The sequence below is a fragment of the Monosiga brevicollis genome, genomic scaffold (assembly GCF_000002865.3).
Source record: "Monosiga brevicollis MX1 MONBRscaffold_15 genomic scaffold, whole genome shotgun sequence".
NCBI classification, from domain to species: domain Eukaryota; class Choanoflagellata; order Craspedida; family Salpingoecidae; genus Monosiga; species Monosiga brevicollis.
The window spans coordinates 833875-851644 of NW_001865052.1; the positions used below are offsets into that span (position 1 = coordinate 833875).

The 17770-nt window shown below is 54.8% G+C and overlaps 6 protein-coding genes across 6 annotated transcripts; 3 read left to right on the forward strand and 3 right to left on the reverse strand.

The window, feature by feature from the left end:
- Positions 1 to 99: 99 nt before the first annotated feature.
- On the reverse strand, positions 100 to 2216 carry MONBRDRAFT_9488 (uncharacterized protein; the record flags this gene model as incomplete). Its single annotated transcript, XM_001747181.1, has 6 exons — positions 100 to 548; positions 661 to 889; positions 1020 to 1402; positions 1545 to 1680; positions 1809 to 1917; positions 2014 to 2216. The coding sequence occupies 6 exons, from the start codon at positions 2214 to 2216 to the stop codon at positions 100 to 102; spliced, it is 1509 nt and encodes a 502-aa protein (XP_001747233.1).
- Positions 2217 to 2442: 226 nt separating this feature from the next.
- On the forward strand, positions 2443 to 2960 carry MONBRDRAFT_26765 (uncharacterized protein; the record flags this gene model as incomplete). The annotated part of the gene is made up of 3 exons (XM_001747053.1): positions 2443 to 2532; positions 2609 to 2683; positions 2811 to 2960. 3 exons carry the CDS (start codon positions 2443 to 2445, stop codon positions 2958 to 2960), a joined length of 315 nt encoding a protein of 104 aa, XP_001747105.1.
- Positions 2961 to 3509: 549 nt separating this feature from the next.
- MONBRDRAFT_26766 (uncharacterized protein) lies at positions 3510 to 8000 on the reverse strand (the record flags this gene model as incomplete). Its single annotated transcript, XM_001747182.1, has 21 exons — positions 3510 to 3641; positions 3756 to 3818; positions 3921 to 4076; positions 4159 to 4263; positions 4361 to 4433; positions 4497 to 4549; positions 4679 to 4790; positions 5064 to 5160; positions 5254 to 5341; positions 5421 to 5516; positions 5575 to 5661; positions 5700 to 5797; positions 5890 to 5962; positions 6036 to 6092; positions 6378 to 6413; positions 6526 to 6639; positions 6842 to 6941; positions 7019 to 7139; positions 7213 to 7386; positions 7482 to 7686; positions 7818 to 8000. 21 exons carry the CDS (start codon positions 7998 to 8000, stop codon positions 3510 to 3512), a joined length of 2223 nt encoding a protein of 740 aa, XP_001747234.1.
- A 692-nt stretch (positions 8001 to 8692) lies between these two features.
- Positions 8693 to 10462, reverse strand: MONBRDRAFT_26767 (uncharacterized protein; the record flags this gene model as incomplete). Its single annotated transcript, XM_001747183.1, has 7 exons — positions 8693 to 8905; positions 8975 to 9085; positions 9129 to 9180; positions 9291 to 9557; positions 9696 to 9760; positions 9857 to 10163; positions 10260 to 10462. The coding sequence occupies 7 exons, from the start codon at positions 10460 to 10462 to the stop codon at positions 8693 to 8695; spliced, it is 1218 nt and encodes a 405-aa protein (XP_001747235.1).
- A 1742-nt stretch (positions 10463 to 12204) lies between these two features.
- MONBRDRAFT_37692 (uncharacterized protein) lies at positions 12205 to 14135 on the forward strand (the record flags this gene model as incomplete). Its single annotated transcript, XM_001747054.1, has 7 exons — positions 12205 to 12456; positions 12568 to 12666; positions 13103 to 13188; positions 13258 to 13379; positions 13495 to 13739; positions 13856 to 13901; positions 13993 to 14135. The coding sequence occupies 7 exons, from the start codon at positions 12205 to 12207 to the stop codon at positions 14133 to 14135; spliced, it is 993 nt and encodes a 330-aa protein (XP_001747106.1).
- Positions 14136 to 14911: 776 nt separating this feature from the next.
- MONBRDRAFT_9491 (uncharacterized protein) lies at positions 14912 to 17536 on the forward strand (the record flags this gene model as incomplete). The annotated part of the gene is made up of 2 exons (XM_001747055.1): positions 14912 to 15349; positions 15497 to 17536. 2 exons carry the CDS (start codon positions 14912 to 14914, stop codon positions 17534 to 17536), a joined length of 2478 nt encoding a protein of 825 aa, XP_001747107.1.
- Positions 17537 to 17770: the final 234 nt, after the last annotated feature.

Consider the following 17770-nt stretch of genomic DNA (forward strand, 5'->3'; position numbering starts at 1 on the left):
GAAAAATAATAAAATCAAAATCAATAAAAAAAAAGGGAAAGAAGACAAAATGGGAAGCTTGTTTGTTTGCCGATTAAATTGATGTTTTGACTCGATGCCTCAGTACGAGGTCATGACCACGCAAGCAGGTGTATCCATGAGAACGGTTGTGTTTGCGTCGTGACTGATGGTCACGGTTGTGCCATTGACAACCGCCGTCAAACCCGGGGGAATGCTGAGCGTTGGCCCCTGCGGATAGTAGCCAGTGCTGGCGTACAAGATGGTTGGAGCCGTGACTTTGGGGTCAGGCTCAAAACAGAGCTCAAAGCGAGCATCTGGGGCCGTGTGATTGAATGCGAGAGTCGTCACCTCCCCAGCCACAGCCACGGCCAGAGGTCGATCGTAGCCCTGCGCGCGGTAAAACGATACGTTCCAGCCGGTTTGATCGGAGTAACCCTCATCAGCGGGCCACATGGTGTAAGAAAATCCGTATTGATCGGCCAGGTCCATGATCCGCCCACACTCGCGACCACTTCCACGATCCACATCGCATGTAGTGGCTCCAAACTCTGCGCCCGTACGTCGTGAGAAGAAGAACAAAAGACTCGACTGAGACCAAACAAAAAAAAGAAATTGGTTTGGGCTAAGGCACGAGATGGGGCGTCACTTGCTTGCACCCACCGGTCAGCATAGCCGAGCCGCCCAGCGTCTCAATGTCGTGTAAAACGGCCTCAAACACCTGCGGATCAAAGAGTTGCTCGCAGCCCTCGCGGCGCAGATTGTTGGGCTGACCGGCACCAATGTCGTACAACCAGCAGTAGAGGTGGAAGCTCAGGATGCTTGTATTGGAGTGCACGGAGCCCCCCGGGACGTGCTCGAAACCCGACCCCACAATGGTGTTGTTGAAAATCTATGCCAGCACGCAGCACAAGGGTCGTCGATACCAAGGCGACAAGGCTCGAGCCCTCGCTCACGAGTACGTAAAAGTCCAGCCTTTGTCTTAAGTGCAAACACTCCCGTGCAAGGCGGTGTGCACTTACCATGCCCCAAGTCACGGGCTCGTACATGAGAAGGGCGGTGGGGTCCACTTCATAAATGGCAGGGGCTACGGCATCATACAAGCGCTGCAAGTTCTTAGCCCCCGCTTCACCAGGCAGAAGCAGTAACGGATCGGCGTAGATATCGCCGGCGAAGGGTTCGTTAATCAGCTCATAGGCCAAAACTGGAAGGTCGCGGAACTGACGGGCCGTCTCCACCCAAAAGGCCACATAGTCATCACGCATGCCGGCGTGGTTGTCGTACAGATCCTGATAAGCTTGCCCACAAGCCTCGGTTATCTCATTTTCAGCCCAGGGACGACTGCTGCAGTCGCCACTCAGTGGCCACGGAAAGGCGTGGCGCGAGACGGACCGATTGGCCACCCCTGTCACACCAGCCAGCGTGCACACGAGAATGGTCGGGAGAACAACATCAAAATTGACGACAGCACCGCAGGTTTGCGATTGAGAAATAATTGAGAAATAATAGAGCCATGTTTGCACACACGCTTTGCTCGAACGCCTTACACAGGGGAATGCCGTCATAGAGGCAGAAGCGGCTGCTGAAACCGTCCTGGTGCATATCGAAAAAGGTGTAGATCTCATAGTCGGCCAGCGTCGTGACAATGGCACGGATCTGATCAAAGTAAGTTTGATTGAATCCCTGTTTTTATGATGCAGAGATGGGTAGGTGGATCCGCGGGCGACGTGTTAGCTTGACTATACGCAGACGAGTAGACGAGGAGCGCATGAGCAAGTTTAGGCGGCACCACGATGAGTCGCGCCACCTACGTTTGAGGTGGGCTGTGCGCCGCTCCACATGACACCCAGACGAATCACGTTTACCCCTGCCTCGGCCAGCGCCGCCACATGTGTTCGGTTGAGCAACTCCGTTGGGTACCTGATTGCGACAAGACATGAGACACTGGGTCAGACATGGTCTGGTACTGAACGCAAAACAATGGTCAAGCCCACCGCCGGGACCTAAAAGGCTAACCAAGGGAAGCTTTTGATCACGTAGTTGATGCCATGAAAGAACCGGGTCCGCCCATCCGAATCATACAGGTGACGCGAGTTGGCGTCACCATGGATCTTGTCCAGGCCAAATGCGCCCGGCGGCGGCAGCAGCAACAGCCACAAAAAGCATCCTGCCACACATAGGGCCACAGTGCGTGGCACCAGAGGGAAGTTAAGACGCATGGCACAGGAAAGCGATCGTCAAAGCCCACTGCCAAGTGCCAATACACAGAGGCGGCGTAGAAGAAGACGACACAACACGGTGGCACAGCTGCTTCCGATTGAAAGTGAGTAGGGTTGTCGCCCGTGCCACAAACGGGATCAAATTGCTGACATTGACATCTGACATCCGAGAGCCGACAACAACTGTTGTTCATTTGCATTGGTGCTCAACACAACCCCACTCATCATGGCTGATGAGGACTTTGATCTGCTGTACGGAGGTCAGCAGGATGTGACGCTGGTCTCCGCCGCTGCTGGCCCAACGTCCAGGGCAGAGGTGAGTGTGACCATGCCTGGCCGAGCTTTATTCTCTGTTTTCAATGCTTGCTCATCACCTCAATTGTTGACTACAGCTGGAAGCTCGCGTACACGCCCTGGAAAATGAGCTCGAATCGACGGTGACTGAGCGCGATGAACTCAAGGAAAAGGTGGGTAGCCCCGTTCCTCAGCACTGGCTGCTCGTATGCTCATTCTGTCCACCGAGATTCGTGGAGGAGAGGAAAGGCTCTCATGGTACCGTTTTTTTTTTTTTTTTTTTTTTTTTTTTTGGCTCAGCTGAGCCAAGTGGAGGAGCAAAATACCGCACTCAAGCGCAACATCAGTTGTCTGTATAAAACTGCCAAGCTCGAGATTAAGCGCTGGAAAGAACAGGCCCTGCAGCAGGACCAACAGCCTCCGAAACATGCCAAGCTCTTGCCCAAGTGACCTCGGCCACTTTGGCTTGCCATGTGTGCCCCAGGATGCTGACACCAGCTAGTTGCCTGCGTCGAGCGGAAGCTGGCTCTGCCAGAGCCCAGTTGCACGGGTTAAAAAGCGGCGACACGCTTCTGGCGTGTTCAGGTTCAGCCGCCTCAACTACCTCTCGCCAATTTCGATGAATGACGGAGCAGGCATGAGAGCGCTGACCCGTATCATGTGGTCGAATCTATCATGCATCGGAACGCCTCCTGTCGACGAGTGAGAAACCCAGCGGCTCACCTCGTGGACAATGGTCGCGCAGACCTCTTGCTGCCGAGCCAAACCCGGCCCCCAGCGCCGCTCAAGTGGCAGCCCGCGTTGCAGGCGTTCCATAATCTAGCACCCAGGTCGATTGCATGTTTGCATGATGGACTTGAGGACACATGCACACGCGCTCGTATCACACGCATATATGTGCGTGTAGCTTGAGACGTGAATCGCAAAACCACATCTGGCCGCAGTCAACATTCAAGTGACCTGACTGTCTTTTTTTTATGCTCTGCCAATGCGCCTCGCTCAATTGCATTTAAAGAAGTCATATACGCAACGACTGCTCACCTCTTTGGCGCGCTGCACAATCGGCTCGTCGATGCCCGCCGCCAGCACCATGGCGCACGCATTGGAGCTATCGGCCACGCCCTCGGCCACCTGCCAGATGCGTCACACAGCCAAGTTGGCACTTTGTTGACAAACTCATCCCCCGAGTTTGACATCAATCGATCGATCAATCAATCAATCAATCAATCGAGAAATGAGTCGCACTTGAAACAAGGGAATGATGTCGTCCTCGTGTTGGGCGTCGCGTGGCAAGATGTACCGCATGCACTATCCAGGGCATGACAACATCAAGATGCAAAAACGCCCAATGACAGGTCAAACGTCTGTCGATTGCCCAGACACAGCAAAACTGTCTCACGCCGTACAGACCTTCAAAGCCACAAGTGGGCTGTCTGGGAGAAGACGACGCTTGACGATATCCAAATAGTGCGTCGTGAAAAGTACCATTGGGGATTCGGGCCCACGCATGACAAAAGCACGCAGAACAGCCGCCGCCAACGCTGCCCCGTCATCTGGGTTGGTACCCTGTGTGTAGCAAGCGTCGACTGCACTTAGCCAATCGGGTTATGGTGCTTCAAACCCGAGTGTCGCCACAGCAAACCCCCACCTTGCCAAACTCATCCACCACAACCAGGCTCTGCGGCGTGCTCAGTGTCAGCGCCTTGGCCATTTGTCGCACATCGAGATGAAAGCTAGACGCTGCTGATGTCAGCTAGGAAGGCACCGCAAATGTGCGCAGTTTTCAGCAGAGAAGAGTCAGGTTTTGAATGAACTTGGGATGGCAACGGCGCAATGGACTTAGCACGTACCGACTCGCGCGTGGCCACGCGCGTGAGAATACGATCCACAATGGGAATTTTGGCTCGAGTTGCCGGCACTAAGCTGGCGATAGCAAGTTGTGAGCAATGAACATCGTAGCGTGTCGCTGATGCCAGCGTGGCACACCTGCCAATGTGTGCCATGTATACAGCCAGTGCAACCTGCTTGAGATACACGCTCTGAAAAAATGGGAAGTGATTTGGCAGCGTAGTCGATGAGGAAAAACACTGACTGAGGCATGATTGCATCGCCGTGGCTTTGTTGAATCAACAGTCGACACCACATCACATCTTTTTGGTGGCACACACCTTGCCCGAGCCGTTGGGTCCCGTGATAACCTGAACGCGTTGGCAAGAGGGCTCTATCGAGCAGCCGTTGGCCAAGAATTGACCTGGGAGTAGCTGTGCAAGGAGCGGGTGCCTGGCCGGCAAGACATCGCGAAATGCAGGTGGCGAATTTTTTGAGCTCGTGCTACATGGCTCATTGAACAAGCAAGCGCTGAGCACGGCGTACGGCTCTTACCATGCAGCCTCCATATGCAGGTGTACAGTTCCCATGCTGGGTCGCCGCAGTTCCAACACTGCTGCGGCGTGCGCCAAAGAGCAGTATCTGATTGCCAAGAACAACTCGTGAGCTTCAGCGTGTGTCTTTGCTTGCTTTCATTTTGCACCTTGCCCCGATACGCAGACGTACGCATCAAGTTCGGCCGCAAAGTCCAGTCCACGACGCAAGTCGTCAGCGTCCTGCACGATTTGCTGCTGTAAGCGAAGAAGCAGGGAGTTTTCCAAATCTACGGTTGTGAACAACCTCATTTGTTGTGAAGAAGTGGGCGAGCGACAGCCAGGTTTGGCACCATGGATTCTGTGCAAGCAGTCACCAGTACCACGCAAATCACACTCCACATCGCCAAATTCTTGATCCAATGCATGCATCCGCGCTGTTTTGTAGTAGACGCTGCCATCTGCTTCAAACTGTTGTGGACGAAGACATATCAAGGAGCCACGCCTTTTCGGGGTGTTGCAGCCCATCCACGCATATGTGTAGGCTCACCTTCTGCTCTAAGTCGTCTGCGGCTTGAAGTTCGCCGGCATGTTGGGGTGTCACCAGAAGGAAGCCCATCTGCGATGGCATCACAATGCAATGACTCTAGCCCCCAAAGCGCAGCATCGGTTTCCTTTCACGGGCGTCGAGCTGTATGGCATACCATTGGAATATACTCGACAGAGTAGCGGTCGATGGTGCTTGGGAGCTCGCTTCGAATCGTCAGTGCCACCTGATTCAAACGCTCAGACTGGACTCACAGTGATATATATACACACACGCACGCACGCACACAAACACACACAGAGCGACGTTAAACCTGGCATGTTGCTGGGTTTTTGATGCTGGCCAATCCAAACATACCATGCCATTGATAAAGAGACGCACTATCCGAGCAATGCCACAACCAAGAAGGTGCCGTCAAGATGGTGCGCAACTATTGCAACGAAGGCTTGGTACGAAGCGTCTCAAGACCTACTGTCGTCGATACTGGCGTTGACGGCGGAGCGAACACACGTGCGCCCCATGTCTCGGCTCAACTGAAAGTCGACCTGCGCAGATAATACGTCAGAGAAGCACGCCTTGCACAGTGCGGTGCGACAACGCCAACTACCAGGATCGCACCAATTGTGTCACTGCATCGGCGATGTTCTGAATGGCATCGACAACGCCATCACAGACCTACTCCAAGAATGTACGGCAACCCGACCATGAAAAACTCTCTTTTGGAGATCAATCGCCTCGTTCGGATGCAGCAAACCCAAGTCTTGCACAAACTTTGACCATGAGGTGAGGGAGCGTGCGCGCAATGACTAGATGCTTGATCTGGAGCAGAGCTTCTATGGTCTGGCATTCGTTCGTTTTAGTCAGGCGCGAGCGCGACAGTCAAACGCCAAGATCACCAAGTATGACAAGGGTCGTGCTGTACAATCGACTTGCTTTGATAAGGCGGGCCCAGTCGCGCACTTCCACCGTTCGCACGCTCATGCGTCGCAAGATGGGCTACAACCAGGTGTCAAGCGCCCGACCAGAATTTGGTGAGAACTTGAGAGCCGCCGACAATCTACCGTGCTGCGCTCCCAGCCGAGTAGCTCGCGTGGATTGGTTATCGCACCATCAGGTTGGCGACGCCACGCAGTTGATTTCGCAGCATATTGAGCGTGTCAGTTGCTGCCGGGCTTGCCAGTGCGCTGACAATGTCGTGACGCTGGTCCAGGACCACCTGATCCTGTAACGGTTGCCGAAACCATGTGCGCAGCAAGCTGCAGGCTCAGTAGTGAGCGTGAATGCAGGTGATCCCATCAAGCTGGCAGTGACAATTGCAAATAGTATTGTCTTAAAGACCTACCGAGTACCCATGGGCGTCTGCAGGGCCAGAGTGGCATTAGCATGAACCGCAGTGTTACTGTCACGACCTGATGCAGACGTACCTTGGTAAAGTTCATCATGCCAAAAAGCGACAGACCTTCCTTGCAGCCCCCTGCTTTGAAGGAGGAAGGATGGGACTCGCGGCTGAAGATGGCCAGTGCACTACACCAATATCAAAGACCGTTGACTGAGCCAGCAAAAAAAGTTACAAACATCGCAAAGCACACACGAGCCCACACCTGAAACAATCAGCGTCCATGAACATAATTTTTGGAAATGCACGCAAGCGCAGACTGGATAGGCGCAGTGAGGGCTGCTCGAGGCTTAACTCAGCTCCGATGCGGTGCTTTTCGCATTGGCCTACGCGATTTGGCAGTAAGCTCTCAACTGAGCCCTCCCTTCAGGCACGCAAGCTGGCAGCAAGCAAACTCACGAAGCATAGCACCTAGGACTCCAACGGTGCGCCAATCTTCGTGCTTTAGGGCGGCGAGTGCAGCCTGGTTAGCACTGGAGGCTGGTAAAGAAGATTGCAGCACGCGCTCGCCCGATCGTGCATCCAAATCCATCTTTGGAATGACACGCACCGCACTCTGCCGACCAGATCCATCTACAGTTCAAGGTTGCCAGCAATGCCAATGTATGAATGAGGGCGGAGGAGTACTTGCTGGACAGAGCTTCAGGCCTTTCTCACAAGGCACTCACCCTGGGCATTTTCACTGGCCAGGTCTTTGGCAAGATTGGCATTGCCGGCATTGGTGTAAATGCAAATGGGCTTGTAGGCAACCAAGAGGCTTTGGAGGAGGCTGCGGCTGAAGGGGGAGCATTGGTAGCCCTCGAGCAATTGGCTTTCCGTGTAATACGCTGCCATAGTCATGTGGGACTGATGTACCCATAGAGTCACGTGAATCTAGCGCCCGCAGGGATGGTTAAGATAGCATTGGTCCATTGGTCGACAGCATTTACATTCCACATTCAGACGGTTAATCGCGGAGATCCATGTCATGGGTCCATCGGACGAGAGCAGACATTGATTCCCACCTCGTTTGCGTATTGTTCTTCGTCGGGTTCCGTGTCCTCAGGATCCCCCTGCAGGGCAAGCAGAGGTCGTTTGGCTACCGGGGCATGGGGCCCGGTTGCGGACGAGTTGGTGGCATGGCGGGGGGGCGGGGCGGGCTCACGCGCAGGCGACGGCATCGCAACGCCGATATTGGAGGATGCCATGGAGCTGGCGGGTGTTGTTGTGGTGGATGCTGAACTATGACGAAACCGCGCCAAGCCTCGGCGCCCTGCACGGGGGCGGGCTTGCAGCGGGTTGGAGGGGGTCGCCATATCGAGGAGGGTAACTGACTCCAGTGCGAGGCTTGGCCCGTGTCTGCTACCACAAAGTTGGACTCTCCCAGCAGCCTTCTTGCCTCTGCATGAAGCACAGCCACGCCCTGCCTTTTGTTGTGTGCTCGACGGGTCAGATGAGAAAACTGCTTCTCACACTGACTGACATGTGACTTTGTGTCTGTCCGTGAATTGTCGACAAAACAGCAGCTTTTTGGCGGGAAACTCTAGGTTATGGATCTGATTTTGATGATGATGTCTAAAAAATACAATGTCATAATCATAGTGATGGAACGGAGCGTATACAAAGACATGGTGGGTGGGTCATCATGCATGAACATTGAAACGGCAGCAACATGCGATGCGCCACATACAACCATCGCCACCTCCCCCTTTTGGAGATGATTTTCGAAGCCAGGAGTGGATCCTGAGAAGTCATGAAACAAGGGAACCCGGTGGGTCTCATACAGTCATGCTCAGCGTGTGAATCTGAAACAAAAAAAGGGTTGAACAAAGCCCCCACCCACAAAGGTGAAGGCGCTCAGGGGCTTGCTGGCTAGTGAGTTTATGGGCCGGTGTTCGACTCAAGCCACCGAGTCCATCTCGACTGAATGCGGCTGGTTTGCAATGGCAAGTGTTGAGGTCGGGGTTGGTGCTGCGGCTGGGACCGGAGTCGACGTCAGCTCGGGTGTGGGCATGATATCAGACTGGCTTTCTGAGCTCACGGCGTTGGCCTCAGGGTCAGGGTCGGGGCGCGGCAGACAACACTGACGTCCTTTGAGAGCAAGAGCATACACCTAGGCCAGTGCACAATGCATGAGCTTGATGCGCGCAGGGAAGACATGTGCCGGCGCGCAGACGCAAACCTCTTCAACAGGAAGCTGGATGTAGGCAAAGACTGCTCCCCGAACGGCAAAGCACGCCAAGCCCACCGTGGCGCCCTGATGTGCCACATCAATGATGTTTGGCAATATTAGCTGGCAGCAGCAAGGTCGAAGCAGAACCGACAAGTCTACTTACCGGGACGAGAATGATGAGACTCAAAAGGCCATAGCCCAGAGCACGGAAAAATCTAATGGTGATGGGGCAGTCATTAATACAAGGCACAGGGAGACGTGAGTAAACCGAGAAGACCACCCGTGGTCACACCCGAGTGAAAGTTCATGCACACGGCCGAGGTACCTTCGCAACCGTGATAGTTCCATACGGCGGCTGGTGCGCCAATCTTCGACCATCACGGCAATGGGCGTCAGGGCCGCTGAAAGAGGCACGATGGCCGCAGCACCCGCCAGGACCAGTGGAAAGGTGATTGGAGCCGACCGCCGGTAGGCTTGTATCTTCTCCCGGTTCCAGCGCTGTCGACCATACATGGTGCAGCCTCCCAACGAAAAGTAGTGGCTCAGGCCGTGCGTATAGAGTCGTTTGCCACAAAGCCAGCAAAACTCGGTCCTACAAGAGGGGGCATGAGAGTGCCGGCATGAGGTCAGAAGGGCGCTGGCTGCAAGTGGCCTGCAGACTAGGCATGCAGGTGGGCCACCAGCCTGTTGCTCTGGGTCCTGCAAGGGTTGTGCAAGGTTGGGTACACACCGACAAATGGTACAGCTGATGGCATTGCAACTCTCTGGATCCACTTTGAAGATGGGAGTGGCACACTGTGGGCAGCAGGTGGTCGAGATCGCAAGCCGGCCCATTAGTTGGGGATAGTTTTTGGGACCAAGCCTGGCGTCAACGGGTTGGGCAGGACGTACAGTCGGACAAGGCTTGGTGTGCTCGGCGTCGTGGTACTGACAGGGCTCCCCGGGGTGGGCGGGCTGCCGACATTTGAAGCAAAACTCGTGGTGGCACACTTGGCACTGGATGGGACCTCGTCGTCGCAGGAAGCGCTTGGTGCAAATGACGGCCCAGGAACAATTGGGATGGGGACAAAAGCGAGCATCGGGAATTCGTTGCAAAGCGCGGCGAAGGCCATAGATTTGCATTTTCTCCAGCATGTCTGGGCGATCGCGCAGCACCTCGCACACAATGTCCAAAGGAACCTCGGCCGAGCATCCAAAGCTGTATCGTTGAGACAAAGAAGAGAGGAGAAAGATGAGCGTCTCAAACCAGAGCGCAAGAGGCAGGGCTGCATGCACCAGGGGCGAGAGAACCGACCAGGGCACCGGAACGAAGCTGCGGGCGATATCGTTGCAAAACGCTGCACAAGCACAAGCCGAGCAGGCCTGATGACCACAATCCAGGGAGATGTTGACGTGATTCTCCATGCAGATATCACACGTCGGCGGCGCCGACGCCATCGGCACCACCGCACCCTCCGCCATGGCGTCTGGCCCAATCACCACCCCAGCCTCTGGCATCTTGACCAAGTCAACCTCTCAGGTAGTGCCCTTTTCACGCCCCCGCCCCCTCACTCGCCTCTCTGGTGTCCGTGCGCGCGATTGGGAAATAATGAGAGAGAGAGAGAGAGAGAGAGAGAGAGAGAGAAACGCAAGAGAGTGCAAAAAGCCAACTTTGGACCACAATCCGTCGAATGTAAATTAGCCTCCCCCAAATTGCAATTGATGTTTTTTCATCTTTGTTCACATTACGCCTTTGTCACACGGTTAGATGACGACGTTTACGATATTAATGCTGATATCAGTGTAAAGTCAAGCAAAGTTTATGTATGAAAATACGGAGAAAATGAAGCCACCAATCTCCCAGCACAAATAGGGCGCAAAAGGTTAAAAACAGTGGGGGCAAAGCCTCTCTCTCTCCTCTCTTTTGCTGCGCTCTCTCTCTCGATTTTTTTTTTGCTGGGAGGGGCGGCGGACGGAGCTGTCGCGACTGCTGGTGTGTCTAGGATCGCTCTTGGTGTGTTGACCGTTGCGGTTTGGGGGATGGGGGCTGGATATGGACTGGAGTTGCTAGGCAGAGGTTGTGGGTGGGAGAGAGGCAAAAAGGCTCGGATCGCATTTGTTTTCGCTGGGTGTCATGTGTCATTCTGCTTCTGCTGCTGCTGCTGCTTCTTCGCTCGCACTGCCAAACGGATTTGCTGAATGATTTTGCCCTCTCATGCACCATCGCCTTTCGATGTAGTATTGCCAAGCTGCCACAGTACTCGGCACGCCTATGCTTGTCAGTCGATCGCGGCAAATGGGACTCTTGGCTTTGTTTTTCTCAAGGCCGTGGTCCTTGAACACGGGCTGGAAGCATACGCGAAAGATCGCACTACCCACACACTCATGGCAAACCTGCGCCCCCTGCTCGCCGTGACCGCCCGATCCGTAGGGTAGATGGCTGAGCCATCGTGTGGAAGTCATTAACACACATTCACCCCCATCAGCACATTCTTCCCTGCTTCAAACATGGCGTATGGATTCTGATCTTCGTCCATCGACCAATCGGCCTGCCATTCTTTTTTTGATGCTCTTTTTGCGCCCTTTTCTTTCAGGCTTGAAGGAGACATTTCATTGCAATCGCCCTTTGAGGCTTTCCGCGAGCCCGAGTTGGGCGAGCGTCAGGGATCAAGCACCGACCATGTCGTCGCCCCTGCAGCACACACCCTCTACCTCGATGATGCCTACGTAGGCCTGCCTGCACTTCGTGACAAAGAATCGACTGGCTGGGGGGTGCCCCCTGAGTTCCCGAGGCGTGAATCGTTAACCTCTGCTCTGGCACGCACCTCTTGCACCCGCTCCTTGCGCTCCGTCGTCCTCATAGGGGGGAGATTCTTTTGTGGGTGGCGGCAGCGGCAGCACTATGGAGGAGTTTCTCATTGCTGATAGCGAGGATGTGAGCGCATTCGGCGGGATTGCCCCACGATCCTGGGCCTTTCCCGTGCCTGCGATTGCTGACCACTTGACCAACTCATGCTTAGGGTGTCACGATCCTGGAGAAGGTTAATAACGGTACTAGCACGCTGGCCGGAGCCTCAGCCAACATGATCAATTCGATTGTGGGTGCTGGAATCATTGGTACGAGGGTGCTGCTTGCTTGCACTCTTCCTTCTTTTTTTTGCCCATCCCACCCTTTCCTCTCCCACCGTCATCCTCCACATCCACACAAGCGAGCCTCACCACGTGTAAACGATGAACTTTGGCGCTCGCCTTGGATAGGCATGCCTTTTGCGCTTCGCGAGGCCGGCTTTGGCTTTGGTATTTGCCTGATTGTGATCATGGGATACATTACCGACTTTAGTGTGCGAACGCTCGTGGCTAGCGGGCTTGCTTGTAACAAACCCGTCTATCAGGACATGGTGCTGGTGGCCACGGGCAAATGGGGCTTCAATGCTCTCTCCTTTGGCCAATTCTTCTTCCCCATCTTTGGAATGATTGCCTACGGCATCATCGTGGGCCAGACATTGCCCAAGGTGGGCTTGCACAGCGTCGCTCCTGCCCACGCTGGCAGGCATCCCCCAACGCCGGGTCTTTGAAGTGCTGGCCTGCGCCAACCGCTTATCCTCGTCTGATTTGAAAAACAGGTGTTTCACGCCATTTGGGGCCAAAGCTTCTTGGACGATCGCCATGCCGTCATTGCCATCTTCACCCTGGTCCTGATGATGCCGCTCTCCATGCAAAAGGTACGACCCCATTCGCAAAAGAATACAAGAGTCTGAGCACGCCCGCCGGCTGACGACGGCCTGTGCTACCTCAATCCTGATTTTTTTTTTCTGGTCCAACCTGTTGTAGCGCCTCGAGTCGCTTGCCCGCTGGTCGGCGCTTGCGCTCTTTGGCGTGTGCGTCTTGGTCCTCATCGTGATTATCGAAGGTTGGCTCCAGTCGCCATCACACAAGAGTTGACACGGATTTTCCTGCGTTTCCATCTCATTGGCAGCTGCTTTGCAGGTTCACGGGTACCGCACCCGCCCAACCGTGGCAATGTTGACTCTTTCTTCCAGCCCCACTTTGTGCAGGTAGTAATCCGCCGTATCACTTGATCGCTGGTGGTGAGCACGGAGCCAAGAACTCCCATCAAGGGCTGTTTCGCCCTTGCCTCACATCTAACCACAAATTTAGGCGATCGGCGTCATGGCCTTTGCCTATGTCATGCATCATAACGCCTTTTTGATTTATGCCTCGCTCAAGGATACCTCGATGAAAAAGTAAGAAGATCGGCCCCCTTCTTCCGGGAGAGCAGGCTGCCCGCTGTCTCGTTTGCGCCTGCTGCCCAGTCTCATGCTCAATGTCAAACCCAGATTTGCCAAGGTGACCCACCTTTCTGTTGTGGTCGCGGCCACCATGAGCATCGCTCTGGGCGTGGGCGGATTCTATCCTTTCGGACACGAAACCAAAGGTGGGCTCGATAACTACGCACAAACTGAGGGTACAAATGAGTTCCAGCATGCTTTGCTTATCCTGACAATCGCACGGATCACTGCCATGCCCATGTGCCGGCAATGCCCGACCAGATGACGTGCTGGACAACTTTGCGGACGACAACTCGGCAGCCAACGCGGCGCGATTCTTTTTTGCTCTCGCTATCATGTTGACGTATCCCATCGAGTGTTTTGTTGCGCGCGAGGTTATTGAGAATTACTTCTTCTCGGAGCAGCAGCCTCCGAGTGACTTGCGACACTATACCGTGTCGGCGGGAATTTGTCTGTTTTGCATGTCCGTCTCGATGATTTTTGAGGATCTAGGAGTGGTGCTGGAGGTACGTCTGTGCCTGGGAAGGGCGATGGTGCCTTGAAGCACAAAAAGAGGCTCTCAAACACCCATGCCTTGTTCCCGCACTCACTTTGGTGTGGCTGATGGGTCTGTGGCCCATAGCTCAATGGTATCGTCAATGCCAACTTGATTGCGTTTATCCTTCCTGGTAAGCTTTTGCGCCCATGGGTATTCAGGTGTCCAGTGGTAACTTGCGCAGCCCGTTTGTTCTAACATGTCAATTCTGCTCGCGCTGGCAGGCTTGTCCGGGGCCATCCTTCTGGAAGGAGATCGATGGTATAAGGGCCAGCGGCTTGGGCCTTCAATCCTGGCCGGCTTTGGCTTTGTGCTTTTAATCTTTGGTGTTATTCTTGTGATCCTCGAACAGACCGACACGGCCTAGCGTGACCCAAAACCTACCCATCTACAAACCCATCTACCTACTTTTCGACCCGAATTTAGATGCAATAGTTGCTGCTCACCTTTGTCATGGCAGCTCGCCTCCAGCCGTTGCCGTGATCATTGCACGTACACCTTGAGTCGGCACACCCGTCACTGCCAGGACGTTCCTCCTCCGAATAGGATTGTCAGTCGGATTCCCCCACAACCCTCTGCCCTTGTCAAGAAAGAAATGAAAAAAAGAAAGAAAGCAAGCAAGCAGCAAGCGAAAAGAATGATGGCGAAGTCAGTGAAGAACTGAGAACTCGATAGAAACCAGAGGAAGAAAAGCACATGGCCACCACGTTGATGACAGTAACCAAGGCCACTCTCTCTCAAAAAAATCATTCATTTTTCTCACTTTATGTCTGCTTAGCGGCTTTGGGCGGTCTGCCTCATCGACGGCCGACGACATTGGACCTCGTGGCAATCGCAACGGGCGCCAACTGGTGTACTGGGGCTTGTTCGAGGCAGGAGTGAATGCATTTTCACATCTGAAGTTTCCTAGCAAGGCCTTGAAGCTCTGGGGTCCAGCTTCTGGACTCCTGTTTTTGCCACCACTCTGTCATATTCGTGTTGTTAGGGCCACATATCCGGACCTGGCGCTCAACCGAGCGGACGACTCTTCCAAGCACACACACTTTTTTTTTTTTTTTTTGATTCGGTGCTTGCCCCTTGACTTTTTGGCGCTTCGACTGGGGCACAGATTGTGGTCGCGTTTGGACGCTCTGACCAGACGACATGGTCGAGTCACTAGAAGAACTCAAGCACTCACCCGCGTGCCAGCCCAAAGAATATGTCAAGTCGACCTTCTCAGTCGAGAACCTGACGTGCAACATCTGCCTCGAGCTGGCGACCAAACCGTATCAATGTGCCAGCTGCCAGGCACTCTTTGGTGGACCGTGTCTTGCCATGGCCTTGGAGACCCGCGACACTTGCCCCAGCTGCCGCGCCACCATGATGCCCATCGCCAGCGGCATTCTCTTAAACCGTGCTCTAGTCCAAATTGCCAGCGAAATTACCATGTGCTGCCCCCACACCGAGCATGGCTGTTCAGCCGTCATCCGCGTCACCGAAGTTGATGATCACCTCGCCAATAATTGTACCATGCGCGTCGAAAAATGTCCGCACGCTGGCTGCGACTTTTCAGGTGTTGCACAGGAAGTCGCAAAACATAAGGTCAGGCCGCCTTCTTCACTGCTCTCAAACCGACACACTTGCACCACATGCTTGCCCACATACGCCTCCAATTCACCCTAAGCCCTCCTTCCTTTGCGCGTGGCCGACCTTTTCTTCTGTTTTGTTGTGCCTTTTTGATATCTTTAGAAAAGCTGCAAGTATCGATGGCTCAAATGCCCCAACGGATGCCGTGCTGATGATTTGACAGAGGATACACTTAAGCGTCACCTTGACGCGCTTTGCCCTGAAATGCTCGTCTACTGCCCTGAAGGCTGTGGGGCTCGCTTGCGCCGCCGTGATTTCCTCGAGCATTCATGTCCTTCTCACCTGGTCAGCCGCCTGCAGCAACTGGAAGAAGATGTCATCTTCCTCATGCGGCAGGCCCAGACGGCGCGTGACGAACAGCAACAAGCCGAGGCAGCGCTCCAGCGATCAGCCGCCACGAACCGTGAGCTGCGACGGCGCATGGCTCGTCTCAAAGCAAATCACAGCCTCAAGAATGCCAAGCAGACGCTTGAAGTCATGCGCAAACAAATTCGCAAAGGCGACGCAGACGCCGCCGTGGGCTTTTTCCAGGTGGTGCAACGCAACCTCCTGCCCCAGGAGCAGGACGCTAGCCTCTTGAAGGAAGCCAACGGTTATTTGGCACGGGCTGCCGGCATTGGTCACCCCTTGGCTCTTGTCACAATTGGACACAAACTGCGTCGCGTGACCCAGCTTGTAAATAATGACGTGGCCGTGGGCCGGTTTGGCGCCTTTTTAGACCTTGACAACTTTCTTTCCCAATTTGTCAAGCACGTGGCTCGCCCCCATTACCACCGTTTGCTCCAACAATATCTCGCCGTCGTGGATAGCTTGCACGGCACTGCGGCCACTCACCGCTCGGGCACCGGGGGCTCATCTGCCCAAAAAGCCAGCGCGACCTTGCGCGCTGGCCCGGATGACAACGGCCAGGCCCGTAAGCGCGCCAAGCGTGTAAGTTCGGATGGCCGTGTGGCGTCAGTCGAGCCCAATGCAGGGCCAGCTGCCCAGGACGTGATTGGATCGGCTCCATGGGATAATGTTCCAGTTACCGGGGCGGCGCAGCCCGAAGTCAAGGCGACCACGTCGCAGAAGGCGGGAGTAGCGCTCCTGACGGACAGGGATCTACGTGCCATGCGCACCATGCGTGTGGTCTTGGAGCAGCTTGCTGTGCATCGGCGCGCTGGAACGTCTTCGCGCCTGGACTTTGTCAAGCAATTAAAGCTCAAGATTGATATTTTGGAGGCACAACTGCGCTTGGCCTCGAACACTGCTCATGCCTGGATTGAGGACACCTCCCTGGCCGCCCGCCCCCTGGCTGATACGCTGCGCCATGTCTTGGGCAACCTCGCACAGCTCCTGGACGCGGAGGGCACCCACCGCGGTGACTGGTCCAAGTTTATGCTGGCCTCTACCGTAGCACCGCGTCCTATTCCGTTGCTCCGCGACCTCTGGCACGCAGGAAACCAGGAAGCGGCTGTGGACATGCTCAGCCAACACATGGGCCGGTCGGTACCACCTGAATTGTACATGTCCCTGGGTACTCCGGGCCACGTGGCCATGCTCACCGACTACGAAAATGGCGAGTACGATGATCTGGAGGTGCTTGAGACACTGGCCTACCGGGGCCACGAGCGGGCCATGACGCAGCTGGGCGTGGATCACCTCGAGGGTGCACACGTGACAGCTGCTCTCCACTGGGGCCAGATGGCAGCTAGCCAGGGTGATCCACGAGGTATGGCCATTTATGCGGATAGCCTCTTCAAGTTTATGCACAGCCCCCGGGAGGAGGATCGGCGTCGCGTCGAGTACTGGTCACGCATGGCCTTTGAGGCCGACAACGCCGACCTATACATTTGCTACATTCGCGCCAAGGTGTTGTTGGGTGGGATTGGCATCGAGCGTGACCTGGTCCAGGGTCGTGAGCTGCTGCAGCAGGTCGCGGCTCCGCCGTCCAATCGCTTGCAGACACGGGCAAACGCCCGGCTTGCTGCACTGGATCGCAACCGGGTCCCCGACTATGACACGGACGATGACGATGACGTGATGGATGCTGTCGCTCGGGAGGAGGACGAGGAGTACGATGATGACTACGATTCCCTGGAAGAGGAAGTCCATGGCCAAATGTCCTCTGAATCGGATACTCACGACGATGATTTTGCATGAGTTCTGAGCCCCATAAGCACACACCCAATTCGGAGCTTTTGCTCCATAGGCAAGAGTGATTTGCAGATGAACTTTTCTCTTCTGTTTGCATGTCCCACTGGTATTCGTCTGAATCTTATCCTAGCTAGTGGTTGCGGGATGGCACAACGGCTTGTGCGAATGCATTTGTTGAAAGTTGCTTGCGTTTTGGCCTGCTTTTGGCACCGATTTCTGCTTTTTTCTTTTTTCTTTTTT